Source organism: Strigops habroptila, chromosome 5 (genome assembly GCF_004027225.2).
Source record: "Strigops habroptila isolate Jane chromosome 5, bStrHab1.2.pri, whole genome shotgun sequence".
Lineage (NCBI taxonomy): Eukaryota > Metazoa > Chordata > Aves > Psittaciformes > Psittacidae > Strigops > Strigops habroptila.
The window spans coordinates 15,450,394-15,472,528 of record NC_044281.2 but is presented as its reverse complement, the minus strand read 5'-3'; the positions used below and the strand labels follow the sequence as shown (position 1 = coordinate 15,472,528).

Here is a 22,135-nt window from a genome sequence, read left to right as displayed (position 1 = left end):
CTGATCATCCTTTTGGTGAAGAAATTTTTCCTAATATCTAATCTAAACCTGCCCTGGTGCAGCTTGAGGCCATTTCCTCTTGTTCTATCACTTGTTACTTGGGAGAAGAGACCAGCCACCCACTCTCTCCATCCTCCTTTTAAGCAGTTGTAGAGCAAGCTAAGGTATGCCCTGAGCCTCCTTTTCTCCAGGCTAAACAACCCCAGTTCCCTCAGTCACTCCTTATCAGACTTGTGCTCCAGACCATTCACCAGCTTCATGGCCCTTCTCTGGACCTGCTTGAGGAACTTAGATTGGAACTGGTCACTGAAAAGCTGTGACTTCAGGCTTATAAAGATAAAAGCAGTTTTGCTAGACTAGTGCCTGAGATTTAATTTTTAAGTAGCATAAATGGTTCCCCAGAGCTGGGGAACAGGCCAGGCTCTTCCTTGATCCTTGGCTACATTATTGAACATGCTCTGTGAGATACCTCATACTTGGATCTCTTTATTGACCTTAGTTTTGATTTTTCATTTTGTCTTTTTTGTCTCTGTGCTTGTGAAGACTTGCAGAAGGTCCTTCTGCAGTAGGTGTGGAAGCATTGGTAGGACCATATTAGCTGTTTAATAGGATGTACGTCATAACAGAAAAATGAGTTAGGAGGATGCTCCCAACCAGCTCTGTTAGTCACTATCCCTAATCTGATTGTAGAGATATTTAAGAGGGCTTTGTCTCAGATGATCAATATTAGCTCTCCTAGAAGTCAGTCTACCAGAAAGATGGGGAAGAGAACACCACAGACAGGATTCAGTTTTAGATGGCTGACTGAAGCTGAGATCTTCCTCTGCTTGGATATGTAAGCAATGGATCAGTAAATTCATCAGGACAAAATTCAGGGCTCAAGCATGGGCTTAAAATAGAAAGCATTGGTATTTTCATCTGAGTTGCAGAAACTCTGTATTGAAGCTTTGGCCCTAAGCCTGCAATACTTTGCACCTTCTAGAACCAGGCATCATTAAATTTTCAATGTTATAAGCCAGATCTCAGGAACTATTATATCCTGTAAAGCATGCAACTTCCTTCTGGGACTTAGTTAATAAAAGTAATCTGTACTCAGATGTTTTTCTCACTGCTCTACTGAGTGTATTAATTGTTATTGCCCTATGCTATAGCAATTACTTTTAACCATATAGCGATTCGTACATAAGAAAGTTACTGAAGTTATTTGAACTTTGTGATATATAAAAGTGCATGTTCGGGCTCAGCAGGAATGGGTCATTCTGCTTCTGATCTAAACTATTATTCTAATCTACTAATGAGTTCAGTTAACCGAGTTCCAGACTCCCAACAGCAGTAGCTCTGTGCAGGACAAAGAACCTGTATTATTTGGTGGGAATGAGAATAAACATAACAACACAAGCTAATTCCAGCCTCCACTGCCATTTGATTCAATGATGCACTGCTTTTACTCCTTAAGGATTAGCTTCCCAGAAGCTGAAGAGCTGAAAAGACCTTCTTTGTGTGTTTATCTTTAAATGTTCTAGTGCAAATTTAGACTACAGAATACTGGTCATGCCATTTAAAACATTATTATATTTGCAGTTTGCCATGCAAAAGAGTTTACTATGAAAGTACTGGTGGTGACTACAGTGTCTCTCTGCCACGCAACAAATTTTTATTTTTATTTTTATTTTTATTTTTATTTTTATTTTTATTTTTATTTTTTAGTGAGGAAGTGTCAGAATTTAAAACAGCACTCTACATAATATTGTCCAGCTAAGAAGTGGAGGCTCAGCTTATATTTTTAGCCTAAATTTAACACAGACCACCAGGTTCAAAAACTGCATCACTTGAAGTCTGAATTTCATGGAGACTACATTTTCCTAAACTCTCTGATGGAGACTACATTAGTTCAAGGAAGAGCAATTGAAAAAAGAAATCAAACATTATAAATCAAAACTAAGAATATGGGGAATAAAATGCAAACCACTAAAACCAGAAGAATAGAAGTTGAAAAGTATGTTCCATTAAAGCAATTTGATGTTTAACTATTACTTGTAGCATAAGTAATACGGGCAAGAAAATTTGTTTTATACGTCTACATACATATACTTCAGAAATACAGCTATAGGTATGGAGAGATATACATAGAATCACAGAACAGTTAGGGTTGGAAAGGACCTTAAGATCATCTAGTTCCAAACCCCAAAACATAAAACATATGCTTAATGTATACTTATATAAGGAATGCTACCAAAATTTGGTAGGTTTACAAACTCTGAGGTTGCAGTGGAGAACAGAAGTACTCAGTAAATCAAAGCAAAACAAGACACCTGTCTCAGGTATTTCCTTTCTGACTTCGTACAGTGAAAAATCAGATTATTCTGCAAAATACTGGATGCAATAAATAAGATTAAACGTTGTTGTACAAATCAAAAGCTTCATCCATATACTGAAGCAGAATTTTTGAAAATAAATAGTCACCATTTTGCCCCTAGGATTAAAAAAACAGCCTGAGGACTATGAAAGTCTTCGAAACTGCTATGAAATAATATGTGTTTATTTTCATTTGGGCAGTTTAACAATCCTGCTGTCAAGTCCTATGAGGGCAATTAGCTTACTTAAAGATTTGCTTACAGCAAAAATAACGCACCTTTTATTGCCAAAGCCTATGTATTTTCAGGTGTACCAGTTTTCTCTATGTATGAAATGTCTGTTACTTGTCTTGATGCTCCCACACAGAGGCAGAAAGACTGGATTCCTCATTTTAACAATACTATTCATTTCCAGAGGCTGCCTCAGTTTAGAAACTAAATAAATCTCACAATATATTCATTGTCCTGGTGCTACTGCTCAGAAAGAGCTATGAACACTATACCTATTTTATCACAGTGTTTGGGAGGCGTATGGAAGGAATAATTGATGGTTTATATCCTTGTCCCCTATGCAGCTTTGACACAGCTCCTGTGGTTATTAATGCAAAATGCATGCTTAAGCTCTGACCACTGGTGGTGACACAGTATCCCATAATACAGCAGAGAGAGGACTGTGATCTTCCAAAGCTTCCTGAGCACCTGAGATGTGCTAATAAGATTTACGTTTAAAACAATTGCTGAAAAATGAAATTTTATGGCCTCTATTGTAGTAACATGAGTCCAAAGAAAAATTTGTTCATCATTTCTTATATCTGTCACCATAAGGACCTGTATCAATTTAACCAGAAATACAACTGTAAACTAATGTGAATCCAAAAATCAACCCTTGATTCAATGTAAAGGAAGCTTGATTAACTTAAGTCAGCCAGCAAAACTGATACAAATATATCCACAGTGGCATATTAACTCCCCCTAGCAGTCACATAAGACAGTTTGCCCAAGACTGCTCAGTTAAGCTTAATTTAACTGAATCTGTAAACAGCTTCATAACACATGAGCCCTTTTGAAGTCACTGAGGTCCCCGGTGCTTTTGAAGTTGTGTATTTTACTTGGGATCACTAGAAACACTTTTAAAAGTGTCCCCAAGAACTGTATTGCAACTGGGAGGCTGCTCAGAAAGTCTTCCCTGTTACCACAGTTTTGCCAGCGTTTTATAGAATTGGACATGCACCTTAAGCACAGGACACCGGTATGAGCGAACCTGCCAACCTAGTCTGTAACATAATCTCTAAAAAATGGACCACTGCTACCAGCTTCATTTGCTATTTTCATTTTCTGTTTTGAAATGGGTAGGCTTCCTAGTGCCCAATAGTAGATGCTCCAAATTCCCAATAGGCAAGGTTTGTTGTGTGAATCACACAAGACAAAGAAAATAAACAGGAAAAAGTTAGATCAGTACTTTAAACACTGTATCAAACATGTAGATTGAGAGAGTTTGGTACATGAAATAATCAGTACAATGGCAGACTTAAATATAGTGTCGGACCAACACACACACTGCAGGCTCCAGCAGTACTGAAGAAGTTTTGGCAGACATCTTTAAAAGACCATTCTGCTTAAAAAATCTTAAAGAGGCTAGTAAGTTAGCTAGTTAACTTTAATATAGTACATATCTCTCAATTCTTTCAAGAAGCCAAATACTCTGAACTTCTAATTCAACTGGAGTCAACCCACATTAAAGATGATTGCCAGTAATACTGCCAGTAACAATAATCATAAACAAAGCATCAAACATTATAAAATAAATCACAGCTTTTCATGAATTTATGTATTTATAGGCCAGATTAGAATATTCTGACTCATCTCCATGAGCATTTCATTCCAAAACAGCCCATTTTTTTCAGTGATACATTCCTCAGCATGATTATTGGTATGTGGCCTGTTGGGGAAAGAAAATCCATCCTTCAGAAAAATGTTATCATTTTATACTGTGAACATTTAATAAGTGAGGCAAACTCTTCAGATGATGGTTACATCTGACCTTTGGAATCTTCTTTGCTTTAACCTTGTCACTAAAAGACCTAAGAGCTACATACAATTCTTCTGATGTGCAGAGACCTTCAGCTCACAGCAGTTACAACTGCATGCAAAGACCAGATTTCTAAAATGTGATTCTCAATATACTTTCCTTTTTCTTTATTTTCCCCTCAGACTTACCTGGTTTCATCAATATAAACTGCCTCCAGGACAGATGCTGCATATTCAATATTCTTTTTTAAATCCACCACATTAATGTCACCCTTCTCCAGTTGCTTTACCAAGCATCTTAATCTGTAAAAAAAAAAAATAAAAATATCAGTGTGTTCCTTATAGCAAATTTTAGTGACTGCATTTTCTATTTTCTATATATTCTATATATTCTATATATTCTATACATTCTATATATATATTTCTATTTTCTATATATTTCTATTGGAACCAACACAATAGCTGATGTAGAGGCAAAAGACCACCACTGCATCTCTCGTCTTTTGTTTGAAATGGGCTTAGAACATACATAACAACCAGTTGTACACTTTTACAGCTTGCTAAATTTGTAAGATCTGTTAAGAAAAGGCATATACATTTCAGTAGGACAGAGAGAACTCAGTAACTACCATCAGAGTGACTTCATATTAATTTGTGACATTACTATTATGCCTGAGTCTCTAATTTTGTTTAAATAATAAATAGCACTTTGCAAGTAGTGTTACTGCAATTTTTCTGTGCTTAGGTCAATTATATTTTTTCAATATCCACTAGAAGCTGTTTTTGCTTCATTTAAGTGTCTCATTTTTATTTAGGCCTCTGGTATGTTTTTGCAGCAGAATTTGTATTTCTTATTAGCGTGAGCAAATGTGGAGCACCATTGTTTCCCTGTTTACAGAAAATTTATCATTGTACCAGATGAAAGGTGGTGCCTACAGCATTAGAAAAATCCAAATATTTTCCCAAGTGTACTCTTACTTTTACATTACAAACATGGATACGCCCCAAGGGGATTTTGTAATGCATCAACTCATCCTTCTGTAGCAATACATTTATACAGATAAACTCCTTGAATACCAGATTTTTCCTAAACTCTCTGATGAGAAGAACAATTATGACACTGTTCAAATTAACCATACAGAGTAGTCACGTCACTGCAGCTAAATTAAAATCTTATCAATAACTATGTAGAGCTGTGACTTAATAGATGCTTAAAGAAGTATGGGTATTTTCCTTCTTTCTGTGCTATATCTCTGAGTCGAAATAATCTATGGGTTTGTATCATGTAAGCTAAAGATTTCTGTAATAAAAGATACATCATTATTTCAACATAATTTTCATGAAATAATCTTTTTTTTATGCATATGAAATGTGAAAAAATCATGTGAAAAGCATTTAGTTAAAAAGTGGATTGAGATTCAGCACAAAATTGAAAGAGCATATATAAGGCGTACAATATGTTATATAATGTTATATATACTATATATTATTTTTATTAGGCATATACAATATTTGACTTGACCTAATTAAAATGTATCAATTTAAAAAATGCAGTGATTTTCAAAACAAATCTCTTATAAACTTGGAAAGCACTGTTCTGTTATGAAATCACTTTCGTGACTTTTCTTTATATTTATTTGGCCTAGGGATAATTATGTCCAAGCTTGCAAGGATAATTTTAGCGAATGGAGTTTTAAGACCAGCCTCCTCAGTTCTCTAAAGTCTTAATTCAACTCAAATTAGCATAGAACATAACATAAACAAGGCTCTTAGCAACCATATTTACCTGGTATTTTACACAGTGCATCACATACTAATGGAATGGAAAATTTAGTGTTAAAAAATTTTCTCAGAGGAGTGAAGTGGGTGGATGAAATACTGTGGAAGCACATTTCCTACACAGAAATAACCTTATGCCTGGGGAGCCAGGTCCAGTACATAACTCCTTCCACTTCAGAGGTACCTATAAACTGAAGAAGCTAATTCACAGACGCTCACCTTGCAGTACACAACACACACACTGTAACTCTCCTGGGATGTCTGCTCCTCAGTAATGCACACAAACATGCATACAACCCCTCCTGAGCAGCAACACCAAAATGAGGTGAGTCTGCCAGCATCATCGCTACTAGCAAATAGTCTTCTACCACTTGCACTGTTCTCTCCGTGTTTGACTGAGCATGCCTCCGAATCACAGTTTCCGAAGTGGAAGCATAAATGAATTAAAAATGCAACAATTCACAGTGGGGGAACAAGCTATGGTAGAACAATATTAGCACAAAATAGCTTCAAGTAATACGATTTCTAGTGGTTCTACATTTTCTCAAGGCATAGACCAAATGACAGATATGTGGAATTATTTTTATGCTTGTGGTAGGAAAGGAGCCCCCGGGGGAGACTTTAAGCCACTATAACCTTGCAGTATCTTGCTGCATAGGTGGCAGACAACCTATGTAACTTGCCCTGTATAGTTCATATCCTAGTAGGACTGCAGAACACAATAACAGTCTGGGCAATTTAGAAAAGCTGCTTAGGCAAAGTTAAAGTGATTCTGAAGAGGTTTGCAGAATCACAAAAGGAAATAAAATCTATATAATTCAATGATGCCCAGTGACCTTGTCATCTCAAGCATCCACGCTTTGCAGAGATGTCCTCAAGGGTGTCTGTAGCTGGCCCAGTGCAGATCTGTTATAGAACCACAGGATGATCTTGGCTGGAAGAGACTTTGACCTGATCCAAGCTCTTGTTCAAAGCAGGGTCCACCTCAAAGTTAGGTATAACTTCAAAGACAGATCGAATTTCTCAGAGGCCTTTCCACTTGAGCTTTGAATGCATGGAGATTTCACAAACCCTCTGGGCAACCAGTTTAAATGTTTAACCAGCCTCATGGTGGATTATTTTTTCCCAATATCTGACTGGAATGTCCTTTGTGGTAACCTGTGCCCAGTGCCCCCCAACTTTCACTGTGCACTTCCAAGAAAAAAATGTCTCTATCTACAGTACAACTTCCCACTAGGAAGATGGACACAGATAAAATCTTTCCATAGTGCTGCTGATCAGACACTTGTCAGCTGATAATCATAAGATCTACCCCACAAATTAGAAAAATGAACTTCTAATGCAGCAAAATTAAGTGGGTTATAACAGTATATGAATAACCTGAAAATATTCAACATATTATGCATTGAAGTGAAATAGCCACAGAGTTTAAGAGCTGACATTTCAGTAATTAAACTAACATTTTAGTAAAGGATAAATATGTCAATTTGTAAGACAAGCCAACAAATGTTAAAATACTCACAGGCCAGCATTCCGCAAGACAAAGAAAACTGTCAAAAAGGACAAGGAAAAGTAACTAAAAGGAATTATTTATTACTCCAGCTGTGTGGGGCAGGACTTTTATTTGTTTGTTTTCTTTTAGTTAAGTGTGATATATTGAAAGCAAACATGAGAAATACCATTAGAAAACCTGAAATGCTACTTAAAATTTGAGCTAATTGCACTATTCTTCCTGTGAACTGGGCTACTAACAAATAATAGACAGCAACAAGAAAAAAACCTGGAGGGGCTATTTTCTGAAACAGAAGAATGGACTGCTGGAACTGTTTCAAGGTGCAAAGAAAATTGTATGCAGAGTTAATATGACGCAACATGAAAGAAAGAGATTTGCAGAGAAAAAGAAACAGATTATTTCTCTGAAGATAACTGAAAACTGCATTTTAAATGCATTTTAAAACTAGAAGCCCTGATTCGTAATGGAGAAAGAGACATCTGCAATTAATAAAGGGCGTGGGTGGAGAACCATCTTCTCTCATACTGGGTAAACACCATTAACATTGCTGTGGAATTCAATGCTTTTATGGACAATCCAAATGCGCTTTGCTCCTACCTATCTTTAACAGTGCTGTCTGTGAAGTTATCAGGTCCAGTTTTCCTCAGTCCCCACCTCCCCATGCAGCTGATGCCTATGCACAACTTGGGCACTAAGCTTTAATGCCCACCCAGCAACACAGGAAAACCAAGATTAAAATGAGGGTTTTCTCCTGGAGTAGCCAAAGTAGCATGTTCTTGTTTAACAATATCAATTGTTTCCACCTTCCTTATTAAAATTCTCTCATGTTTGAATTAAAGTTTTGATAAATATGCTGTAACTTTCAGGGCACCAAATTAACTGAGGGTAGATTTTAAGTTATTTGAGAAGGATTCCTATGACAGTTTCAGTAACTACAGGAGAAAAAAAAGGAAGATAAGGAATCAGTGATTAAAAAAGACTTTTTGCAATGTCATCATGAGAAAATGTTTTCCTCTATGGAAAGAAGAAAACAAGAGAATATGTTTGCAAATACTGAATAATTGCCCTAAATTCAGACCAACAAGATAACAAAAAAAGGTGCCAGGGGTGGGATTACTGAAGAAGGGAGATTGTAAAGTAGGGACACACACAAGTTGGACAATTTCAATTTCAGATTTTAAAGACTGCCTCTTCTTTTTCCAAGGGGAAATAAATTACCGGTGCTTGCTGAGAATAAATGGGAGATAAAGGTGCAGGTTAACAGTCTTCAAGAACCAGAAGAGGAAAATTCAGCCTGAACTTAACTTTGAACCTGAGAAAAAGACCCTGTGTCTGCTTTCCCAAAGGCTGCCTTTATCTGCCATCTGAGTCTCCCCACCATCAAGCACTGCAAAGAAACAGCTTTCTAATTTACACATCTGGACTTCACTTTAAACTGTTTTGGAAACTTTGTACAAAAAAAAAAAAAAAAAGGCCTTTGCCACAGGTCACATTAAAGGAAAAGCAAAATAAACTATAAAAAGTCAACTGTAAACTAGCCCTGCTTCCTATTGTATTTTGAAATTAATGGAAGCCACTGTTGAAGATGGACGATGAACACATAGGTAATTCTTTGAAAGTAATAAACATATGCTAATACTAATCACAGAGAAATCGTTATTAATATTCAACAATCATAATGCCAGTTTAAAAATTATCTGTGTTGGTTAAGACAACTCCAACTACAAGTTGTAAACCATTATGTTCTCATGAACTAGTTGAGAAAAGCCTAACTACGCCAAATGTATTAATTCCTTGAAAACATTATGAGCAAATACTGACAATGTGTTAAAAAGTTTAAGGACAAAAAAAAAATATTATTCTCTGTAAACAGTTGTTTCATGTTTTATTTGAGCTACTTAATACTGCATAATAAAATTAAATGGATAATTTTAATCCTTATTATGCAAGTGAATTGACCTTCTAAATGAACATTACAAACTAAAAACAGGCGGATGTGTAATGTGAAATTAAAAGTAAAAAGGAGACAATATGGTTAGTTACAGTTTAAATACCAATAGTTTTTAAAAACTTTGGGGAAGTGGGAAATTTTCCTCTAAAACTATTTAGAATTAATACTGGCAACCAGTTTTTCTAACTGTAGCGATTCTTGTAACAATCAGTTGAATAATTTTCACCTGTGAAGAGTATTGCTCACCCAGTAGTTCGTCATCTATCAAAGGCAGAAGTTACCTCCTCACTCAAACATGAACACTGAAAAAGGGAAAATACCCAGCAAGTCCAAATCATTAACAATGGGATGTTCAGCTCATCTATTTAAAACAACCCAATCACAGAATCCAAGTTGTTTTGCATACCTACATATTTGAAAGCAAGAAAGTATTTGAATTAAGGAGAAATCCAAAATGGGAATAGCAAAACTTCTATCTTGGAAAAGTCACAACAAATAAAACACATCTCTATTTCACTTGAATTCTAAAATTCAATTATTTTTATGGGAATCTGTATAAATTGAATTTTACACTTTTCTATTAAGAGGCATGTATAAAATAAGTCTTTGTCTAAATACACCATTCCCTCCAATAAATACTTTATAATAATGTATATCAGAAATTTTAAAATAATTGTAATAGTAAAAATAGTGTAAGATGGATTTACAATACTGACTATGAAAAAGGAAAATTCCAGATACAGTTGTAATATTTGTAATACATGGCTATGAAAGACTATACTTGATTATACAAATAGATGAGAGATACTGGAGAAATATCCAGGCTATGGTAACAAAGATTCAGGAGTGATTGCTTTGGGTAGCCACTCTTGTTCCCCTACTCCTACCTGTAGTTACAAAGTGGCCAACTAACATGGCTTCCAAATGGTTAACCTTTATTTCAAGGTTTTTTGCATTATGGTAGGTAAAAACATGCTAATGCAGGGGCATTTTGCCAATCAAGGCAAGGCCAGCATATCAGTGGAGAGCAAGGAATAGAACTGACAACTCTTGACTCAGACCTTGATGTGTGTTTCACTTCCCTGAAACCATAAAAAATGCAGTTTCAAATGCAATTACCTAAAATTTATTCTAATTGAAGGTGCTCTTTCTCAATTTTGATACTGAAAATGCAAGAAAGATACATCACATTTTCAGTGCTGCAGATGTGTTTTATGAAATCACTTCTCAGTCACTGCCATGTCTGAGCATATGCGCAGGAAGCCTTGTGGTTGCTAAGGGTTTCACGAATCACATTCGTTTCATGATTATTTTAAGCATATGAGTGGTACACACTGATCTGTAATTATGATTCAGTCATTAGAAAATAAATATTGAATATGCTGGTAATTCAGCCAAATTTTGATATACCAAAACTTCAATCCCATATTGAAGAATTAAGAAGTTGTGCAGCTATATGACACACACTGATATTTACACTTTCTTAATGAAAAAACTGCATTTTCATGGTGATCAAATTGCCTTGGCTTTTCAAATATTGATCATGTTTATGCAAGATGAAGTGGTTTTCCTTCAGGCAGGCATTCTGTATTAGACTTCATTTTACCTTAACTCCTACTATAAATTTATCATTTAGCACTCTAATACTGTATAAATATTTAGGTCTCATTTAGTAACAGGTTCAAGTGTGTTTAAAGGCTTAATCAAAATTTAGTCAAATTCCTAAGTTTTCTGTAGCACCTAGCTGAAATCACAGAAAGCCCCGGAGTCTTACATAGTTTCCACCTGAAACCATAAACTGATGCAAACTCTCTAAAACAGCTGTTGCTGCTGCTGCTCTTCCATGCTGTCTCTCTCATCTCCCCTGGTTGCTTATCCTTTCCTGAAAGTAACTTTCACCATTAGAATCAATGTTTGTCATCAGTACAAATTCTCACACATGAATTTCTCTCACCTTCCTTTGTGCACACCCAAGATACAGAATAAAACCCATTCCAGCCAAGCTTTAAGTGTCTTTCAAACTTTTCTCTTGTTTCTGCTAATAAAACATCATTAATGCTAATTTGGTTCCTATGTTCAATTGTTTTCCAGGTTGAAGCTTAAATTAAAATATCCTCAAACTTCAAATTACTTACTATGTATACAGATTCAGGTATTTTATCTGTCTTCTGTTAGAGTTAACAAGTAAGCAACTGGTCTTTCCTTACCGTAAACTCTATGACAGTTTCTGTTGTCTCAATGTCCATTTCTATTACCTCATATTCCCATTGCACAGTCAGTCCATGAAAACAAATACAAATAATGTACAATCTGTAGGACTGATCTGTAAATTGCAAATTACCCTCCCAACGGCTTTTGTTGAATATTTATTTTTGCCTGAAGATTGGAATTTAATCTTTAAGGTTATCCTGAATTGCATATACATTACATAGAGTGCTAGCTAAAGCTATTTTATCTTAAAGTTGCTAAATACTTGAACAGTCTGTATGTCTCAAAGTCTTCATCATAATCTAGCTAAATTCGCTATCAACAACAATCTGGGAAATCAAATGTAAACTCATCACCTGCCAAAAATCATGCTTGAAGATGATGAAAGACTTTCTGGACATCTTACTTGCTGAAGCTAATGTGATAAAAACACAGAAAAAGCACATACCCCTTATCTCCCATAGCCATTTAAAAAGCTTTATTTTTCCTGCAGACAGCAGCTTTGAGGACAGTGATTGAAGAAGCTGCTAAAAGGCAAAAGTTAAGCCTCTAAATCTTACAAACCAGTCCATCCATTATTTAAAAAAAAAAAAAAAAAAAAAAAAAATCCATGGCAGAAGAAGAATATTTCTAAATAGATCACCTCACACTCACATTTGAGTGTTAGCTCTACATTCCAGCAAAAAACTTGTATTCAAACTTCTGTGCCACTGGAAATCATCAGAGGAGTGCAGGCCTGATACATCTCACTGTGCTTCAGAGGAACTCTCTTAGCCCCACCTCACAGCTCCCAGTCATCACAACTGCATCTCCCATAATTGTAAGAAACACCATGACCTACTTCTGCTCCAGGGATGGTCACAGAGTCATGGGAGATGTTTGCTGTTTTAAAGGCATTCCTCCTAGAAGGTGTTTCTGCAGATTAAAGCATTATGCCACAATCCTGGTCCCCTTCACACGATCCAGATGTTTTTAATATGATTGTGATGCACTAAATATTTGATCTCATGACAAAACCAAGCAAATGGAGTCTTTCTTGTCAGCAATTAGATAAATTTAATGGTCTTAAAATGTTTTTCTTCTCCCTCTCATGTTCCTTCTGCTGTCACTACCATGCAGTGGTATCTTACCAACTTATCCATTATCACAAAATGATAAGGGTTTGGAAATGGATCTTTCATTACTCTTTCTTTTATTCTGTTTCTCCTCTTATTCACCCTGAAGTCATTGGTATACCCATCCTGAATTAACATGCTGAATATTTCCTTCATCCCTCGGGACCAGAAAATCTGGTTTGAAGAATGCTAATACTCATACTCTGAAAACTGCATGCAAAGAGTTAGAAAGTCCTTTTAAAAACACTGAGAACAAGCTATCATATAAAAAGTCAACTGATGTTCTTTCATTTAAGACTGCATTAACCAGAACTGGTAACTTTGTACTGAAAATATTTTGTAGATTACTACTACGAAGTTATGTTGCTGTCATTGTGAAGGCTTTTGAAAGCCTTTTTGGTGCAATTTCTGCAGCGGTTAAGGACAGAAGATCGCTAAGTGTTCTGCACTAAAAATAACATCATTGCCCAATGAGCAAAGAATCTTCATCTATGACACCATGAGTATCCTTTCCTCTACTTGATAAAGTCACATATGAGCAAATAGCCCAGGAAATGTCCTTCATTAATAGTAAAATAATGACACATTGTTCTGTGATTTCTCTGTGGAATTAAACTATATTAAATACTATATATTCTGTATATAATTACTATTTTGATTTCCCCAAGATAGAAATTAGAATCAGGACAGAATTTCCTTAATGCACACCACAGGTCAACATATATAAATGTGGCCAAATCTTTATACCTAACAAACACCTCTGGCAGCTTTAAAATTTCTTTCATTAATAGTTACAGATTTTTTGAGACATCAAGCTGTCAAATCTGGGTCCTGGTAAGTAGTCTGGGCCCTTTGTGCTTATTTATAAATGATTTTATATTTATTTCTGACTTGTTGACTTTTGTGGGCAAAGCATGAAATATAGTACCATTTGGTTGCTTAGTATGCTATCTTCCATTCCATTTCTCTCAACCTACATACAACTTATCACTGATGTTATTTTATCAACAGGGATTACAGAAAGACCTTTATAAGAATATATTCTATTTTTTTGAAATGGCAGTCCCTTATATTCAGTCTAAGACCATGTTCAGACATGGTGCCCTAGCTATCTCTCTGTGCTCCATTTTATCTCCTTTTTGTATAAATTATTGCTCCTCTCTATGTCTGACAGCACAAGTGCTTGTGTAACAATGTCTCCAACCTGGTACTGCCAATACAATCTGATTCACTACCCAGATATTTTGTACAATCATAGAATGGTTAGGGCTGGAAGGGACCTTAAAGATCATCTAGATGCAACTCCTCTGCCATGGGCAGTGCACCTTCCACTAGAAGGGGGATTTCTAATGAACTCTTTCCACAGAATAAGACTAGGGGTCATGTGTATGTGCAGTTATGCTGCCAGAAGAATCAGGGTAGTTGGTTTAGCTGGCCTAATAGGTCAACATAAGAGTCAAGATATAATAATCCAAATTCAATCCAAGCTCTAACTTGTCATTTGGTTTAGAAGTCCTCCTTTCCTACTTATAATTAAACACATGAAGTACTAGAATATAAGTTATGCTTTTAATATATAATCACACCTTCCAGATGGGATGACAGAGCCAATTTATCTCAAATTTTGTTTTTTTTAAGCGTACCATGGGTTCTGAGGGACAAAGTACAGATCTCTATTTGTTGGGATAAAATTATGAAATGTAGAAAATACAAATATTTGCAATAGGAACTATTGCAGACATTGAATAAAATGTTAAAATTATGTAAGAGTTACCTTAGTCTGCCTAAAATGCAGAAAAAATACCACCACCTTAATTCGGATGTCTTTTTTACTGAATAATTAACAGCTTCAACAAATCTATTTTCACTAAAGGAATTTTTCATTCAAAAGGCTGAGCAAGATATAAATGCTTCAGCACAACAGCTGTAGTGATTACAGTACAATTTTGCTGTAATATCATTACCATCTCAGTGGTTTTGAAGAAAGGCTATAGTACATATAATGTATATGACAATGTAAAAATATGAATAGGGCTTTTATTTAAATTTGCAATACTGCAATTAAAATGAAGAAAAAAGAAAAAATCAGGAGATGCTAGAATCCAGCCCTCTGTTATGTGCGAAAGTAACTTCTAGCATTTGGAATTGTTAAAAATAAATGTTCTGCTGAAGATTTGCCAAATCAAAGTATTTCAAAGTAGGTCTTGGTAATGAGAAGTAGAACATTAGACAAGCTTAAACACACTTGAAAGCTATATAAATGTTTAATAGAGGAAAGAATCAAGTGGGTAAACTTTTCCCCTATATTCTTTAAGAATGATCATAAATAGGATTAAATGTAACATGACCATTTTTATTCACACATGTGAGTTTGATCTAGAATTTGTCCAAATGAGAAACTAAATTTGAATTAAAGTCAGATAAGAAACTGAAATCCACGATCTGTTCTCGATTAGCTCCATTTTTGAATACTTCAGGATGAGTAGAATTAAACAGAAACAAGTCCCCGGCCTTCATCAGAAAAAATATTTCAAAAAAAGTTAACAACATCACATTAAACCCATTACCTAGCATATGGTACAGCTGGGCTGTAGGTATATGGGCTTTGGTTCTGGAAAACGATGTGACAGGAATTGTAGCAAAACAAATAAAAAATCATCTGTAGTCAATGCCTCCTATCCGGCTGCCATTTTCATCAGCCTGCGAAGTGTCTGGCACCTCAATATTCAGGGTTTGGGATTTGTAGGCCTGGATTAGAGGCCATTCCTTAGTTGCTGGTGTTTCCTTGGTCTTTACTCATGCTACCCGTAAGTTTCCCTTATTCCTTCCACATTTAATAAAAACAGACTGATGGGCTGTGAAAGTATTATGCAGAAACTAGTAAACTGCAGACTTGCTCTAATCTAGAGGACCCCACAATGGAACAGGCCACTATCCTTACCACAGAATTGCCTAGGCTTTTCCATGCTACACTCAGGACTTTGATGAGTTTGGGTCTTTGTTCTTACATATCTCACAAAGGGCTTTAACTCATATGTCCTGATAAGATGTACTTATCCCAACTGCTGTTCACATTGTCTTGCCTGACTTGAAAACATGCTATTAAACCAATGTGATTACCAGCCTATTCACTAAAAAGTAACAATATTTTCATAGCTTCCAATTTGTTGGTGTTTCAGGTTTGAAATACAGCATCCCTCAGAAGGTATACTCCAGAATCTGTCATCGAAAGTGTTACTTTTGTTTAAACTGAGAAAATTTAGCAAACATAGACTTTAATTCACCTCCAAGAGATTATCTCAATCTTTTGTTGCTCATGATATCTGTAGCTGACTGCAATTCGCCTGTTTTACACACTTTACATATATAAACAGACTAGATTGAAAAGTTCAGAACATAATGCTCAAATTGATCATGACAATATTCAGAGAATATTCATGATCAGAATAACATGGAATACACTCGTTCATCAAGAATTTTGGAGCATACATTTTACTTAAACTTTTTCATATCTCCAGATGAAAGAAAACATACACAAAAATATCTCTCAGCCCAAATGGATTACAGCAGAATTTGTCAGAATGTGTCATGTTTCCCACAGAAGAGATACATTTGCTTCTTTATTTTAGAAAGAATGTTCTTTAATTAATTAACACTCAGTTCTAAGGAGCTACACCATTGTACAACTGGCCCTGCTAACTAGAGCGTCAGATCCAGCATCCTTTCCTAAGGCAAAGTACATAAAGCACCTCTTGTGCTCTTATGGCAAAACAAAACCACACTAAAAATAATTCTCAGGCTTTCTGTCCAACACAATGACCATCTTTCTTGCTTGTTAAATGATACACTGCTCCATTACTTTCTAAAAAAAGTCCTACACTGATTACAAAATGAACAACATAACTAAATTCATCCAGCTATATTTAATTACTTGCGAAATTGTTTAGAAATGTTCCGTTTATTATCTATATAAATACTATACCAGAAAGCACTTTCAGCTGGAAAACTACTGGGCTTCTAGGCAAGCAGTGGTTTATAAGACAATTTCAAAATCAGCTTTTAATATCATAAAATTCTGTTCTTAATGTTCAATGTCTGTGCCTTCCTAGGACTCAGAAATTAAAATCTGACTTCTTCAAAGTGATGACAGTAAAACACCCCTAAATGTACTTTTCTAGGGACGTGAAATCTAACCTGAAAAGTGCAGCTCTCTTATGGTCATGACTAATGTAATTGCTAAATTGTGCTTCATTTTTCATAGCTCTACTGAATGAATCACTATCCTTCACTCTCTCTGCAAAGCCTTGACATTCCTTTCAAGTTGGAACCTGTCTACATTTTAATTTCAAACCAGAAAACAAGTAAATTCTTGATTCAGTGTTATAATGTTTGTTTACACACTTACTAAGGATTTAGGAAAAGCTTGTGTGTATAAAAAATCAAAATAAGAAGTAAAACAGTTTGTTAGAAAGTGTAACTACATACTGTGATTTGCCTGTCATACTCTCAAACTATACACTGTTCTGTTTTCCATTGCTTTTTAAATTTTCCTATTGCAGCATATTTTTAATTAGAATCCTCAATTTTGATATCAAATTATTCATTTTAATCTAAAACACTACTCAGAGAAGTAAACCAGTAATTTGACCAAGAAAAAGAAGCCAGCTTTAATACAGTAGGAGACAATCCAGGCATTGATAGTGAGGGCATGCTTACCTGAATAAAGACCACAGAGAAACAGCGGAGCAAAGTATACAGGAGTTAAATTTCAGAACATTAATGCAAGTGAGAAAGTGACTTGTTCAGTAGTCTCCTGACAATGTATTGCTTTCAACTGCAGATACCTACTAACGCTATGTCTTAGTATTACTAATGTCTCGAGTATACAATGGAGGATGTTCTTGAATGGCTAATGGTGAAAGGAATACAAAGTGCAATGCTAATTAACAGTTCAGTTCTAGAGAATGTGGTTTTGCATATGTGCTTTGATCAAGCAAACCACAAAAACAACACCTCAAGGTTAATAAGGGTTTGATCGTGGTCACTGGGATAAAAAGTCTGTAAGATTTTATTGCCATTACAGGTTGAGAATAGTCACATTAGAGTGCAATTTCACTCTGGAAAGATCATGTGAAACTGACAGTGAATCAAACAGATACCAACTTTTTGGACAGGCACCACCCTTTCCTAGGTCAGCAAATGACAATAACTGGTAAAGACTATCTATGAGCTTATACGGCTTGAATGCCCAAGGTCAGGACCCTGGTTGGCTATCTGCTATGCACTGTTCAATAACACTACATTTGACCATACTAGGAAGTGAGTCTTCGAAGACATTTTATATTTGTCTCAGCTCATTATTTCTCTGGGGATGATTGGGGTTTTCTTAATGCCATATTTTATGACAGTTGATTACTAGAAATTCAATTGTAAGGAATGTTAAAGGAACTTGTGGACTCTAAGCAATTTTTAAGTTGATTCAAGGATGTAATTATGAAAGATGTGTGAGAGATTTCAATGTTAACATTGGCCAGATATTTCCATTTCATGGAGTAATACACACACGAAGAAAAAGAAAGAAAAACATGACCAAATTTCTTACCATAGCAAGAATTTCTTACACCTCAAAAAAAAAAAAAAAAAAAAAAAATTAAGGAAAAGCAAAAGCCTTCCAAAACACTCAACTGGAAGACAAATGCATAGCTGAAAACTTTGCTCCAGCTTGTTAAAAACTTTGTAGTGCGAAAGTTGCTAGAGGTATTCCCATACATAATAAATGAAATATACATTGAAGTAGAGAAGGTGAGGCTGACTTACCATGAGGCTGAGGGATCAAATCGAGCAATGAAGAGTTCTAAATCTGGCTTTTTAATATTTAAGGCAAATGCAACAGTTGTTAAAAGATGGATTTGCTTCCTTTTTAGGAAACCTGTGTTGAATGCCTGATTGATTAACTGGGAGTATGCAAAAGTCAGGTTAAAGCCTTCCTCTGCCATAGTCAGCCAAGGAATATGAATGAAATGTGAAGCCAGAGTAGACACACTGGCATTTAATACAGTAATTAAAATAGAAAAAATATTCACGTATTTTTATGAAGAAACTTGCCCAAGGCTCAATAAAGTGAAATTATAGTGAGATATGTGGGAACAGCTAACAGTAACGAAAAAGCAGGTGTATGTATGCCCTAAAGAGAAAGATATATGTATTTTATATGAAGAGGAAATGTAAGTAAAATCAATGTAATAATTTTCCTCCTGTAGATCCTAGATCAGGTATTAAAGAAAGACATTTGTATTACAGTGAATCGGATTTAATGTGAAGTTAATCCAGGGAGTAATTTAAAGTATGCTTTGCGACCAAATAACTGTTTTCTACTCTTGTTTTCAAAATGTACCAGTATATAAATACTTGTTTAAGCTTTTCATGCACTATGATTTTTATTTTAATGTCATGTTAGCTGCATTAAATTTAAATTTTAATCCAGAATAGTTAATCTCAGACTCTTCTGGAATACTCTTGCTAAAGTTCAAACAGGAACTCCATTAAATGAAAAAACACAAAATAGCAGAGTAAGATATTCTTACAGTACAAAGAATAAACCCTTTCAAAATTGATCTCATGAAATAACATCAACTCTCAAAGAAGATTAATCAAAAGAACTAACTATTTTGCGTTAATAGAGTTGGAGGCGCTTATTCAACCACAGCTATTCTGCTAGATTCTGATATATTGAAAAAAGAGATCTTGGCACCTCAACCACAAACATGATTACAGAAATGACATAAAAATTTACTAAATTTTCACAACCTCATTTTTACTATCTAGTTGTCTGACATGGATTTAAATTTTTTTTTTTCAGTAGGAGGAATGAATTAATTCCACTCAGAGGCAGAATAGCTTGACAGGCAGATACATATTTGATCAGTGATTGATGTGAGCCCCCAAATCTGACAGCATATAATTTAATCATGGGAATAATTCCTTTGTGAGGTGGATTTCTGAGTTTTACTCCTGTGGCTTATCACCTCTGTTTACAACCAGACTGTCCTAACATTTTAAGGCTGAAAATCCAGGCTGCAATTCTTTTGCATTCATCACCTTAACCTCACAAGTCTAACTGCATTATGCACCTACAGACCCTTTTGTTTCAGAAGCTTGTGAAAGTTACTGAGTAAAGTGATCCAGATTTTTTTAAACACTAGTACTCATTGTTCAATTTAGCCCAAAGATACATAAATATATGTGCAAAGTTTACAGTGATAAAATCTGTATCTTTTCATCTGTTTTGCCATTTATCTTTCCATTCATTCCAGGTTGCCTCCACCTCTGACCAAACACAGGCATTTGCCTACTCTCTCTATGTATTCCTGCCAGGGCTCAGAGGTGCCTGCTGTACATTTTAATGTTCTAATCGTGATCCTTAACAATTTTAGCATTCCCTCTAACTTTGGGGCCAGGCATGTGAAAGACAACCTTTCCCCCTATACGCCTTCCTTCACTTAGGTCCCTCAATGTTTCTGCTCTAAGCTGATCCTCGTCCTTTCCAGTTTTGTTTCTTGGTGTTTGGTTTTGTTCGTTGTGTTTTGTTTGGGGTTGTTTTTTTATTTTTCCTGCCATTCAGCTTCCTGCACTCAAACAGAAACACCAAAGAGGTGAACTAAGGAGTACTGGTATAAAGGGGGCATTTTCCCTCACCTTCCCTTTCATCTACTACACATAACTGTATAGCTCACATAGTGATGAATTTTATTAATACACAGCTCCAGTTTAGTCGTATGGTTTGATCAAACCTTTTTGAATGTTTACCTACAACAATATGAAAGGAACACACTTTCAAGTATATACTACTAGAGTCACTAGGCAAGCAGCTTCCTACAGCATATTTTCGTGAGTCCTGTTCTAATGACAAAGAATTAGACGCCTTTGAAAATCCTGAGCATGAACAGAACTATGCTGGTGTCCCACAGAGCCAAGGAAGCAGGCAGCTGAGCCAAGCAAATGGTGTCAGCAAGGTGGGACTCGGATTCGCAAGACAGAACAGCTCTCCCACACATAGAGGAAGGATTCATTACACAAGTATTTTGTCAAACATCACAAGTACCAAGCTGTCTCTTACTATATCCACATCTACATATCCTGATAACTGCAACTGTGACTTAGCACTAAACTTCATTGAGAACAACCTTTCCTTTCCTCACTGCTGTTTTTCTAACAAACCAAAAATCGACTTGATCAGGATAGCTGGTTTCTGTTGCAATGCTGGGGTTTGGTTGGTTTTTTTTCAGCAATGTAGCCTCTTCTAAGCTTCAATTATAAATTACTTACATGGCAGAATGATTTTGAAATGGCATGAAATATTCTGAGAGGAAAACATAATCTTTAACAAAATAATTATTTGATTTTGCAATCCCTTTAAACATACTCCATTTAACTCCGCCAGATTTCTATGAGCAGAAAGCTTAAAATGTATGTCTTAAATTACCAATTTTAGGTCTCTTATGAAGCAACACAAATTTTCCTTTTTTTGGTTGTGGTGAAATAAATGCTACCTTAAGCATCGCTATGTTTTTCAGTAGCATCCCTTATAACACTGTAAATTTAAGACACATTAGGCCTAGGTCTGCTTTGGAAATGATAATTACTTTTTCCTTAGATTTGCTCCAATATTTTCTTGTGATGAATAAGGCAGTTTTTGACTTGCCTTTCTGAATCTTGTCAGCACTTCTCAATTCCACGTTTGTAAAACTGTGGCACTTCTCCAAAACATATTGTCTCATAAATCTTATTTAAACAGAAAATTCTTTAAATAGTATTTTGTGGACCTACAGCACTGAATGAACATGGAAACTTTTCTTTTATAAATAGGATTATAGGAACCCCATAAAAGTCAGTTAAGAGGTTTTTCAGACCTTTTAGAGATTCTGTTTTAAAAAGAAACCAAGATAAATACATCATGATAATCCTATTTAGAATGCCTATAGAATCTCTATTTATGAGACCTGTCATTGCATTTAACTAGCTGCTCATAATTATTAAAAAGATAAACAGTGTTGTAAGATGGAGTCATGGTAGTACATTCTCTCTATTAATAAAGTTTTCTCTGCAGTTCCACTGCTGTTGGATTAGATGATATAATTACATGATCTGCCAGATCATTTAAACCATCCTCCTATAGAACTGGACTGGT

At 35.5% G+C, this 22,135-nt stretch overlaps 1 protein-coding gene across 12 annotated transcripts in view; it reads right to left on the bottom strand.

Annotated features, from left to right (window-relative positions):
• The window catches only part of PDE1A (phosphodiesterase 1A), a 219,979-nt gene that overhangs the window by 57,043 nt on the left and 140,801 nt on the right, over positions 1–22,135 (bottom strand). For all 12 annotated transcript variants that reach the window (XM_030488057.1, XM_030488054.1, XM_030488053.1 and 9 more), the window contains one exon: positions 4,572–4,685. In XM_030488057.1, coding sequence (XP_030343917.1) covers positions 4,572–4,685 — 114 coding nt within the window. The remainder of the gene's footprint in view (positions 1–4,571; positions 4,686–22,135) is intronic.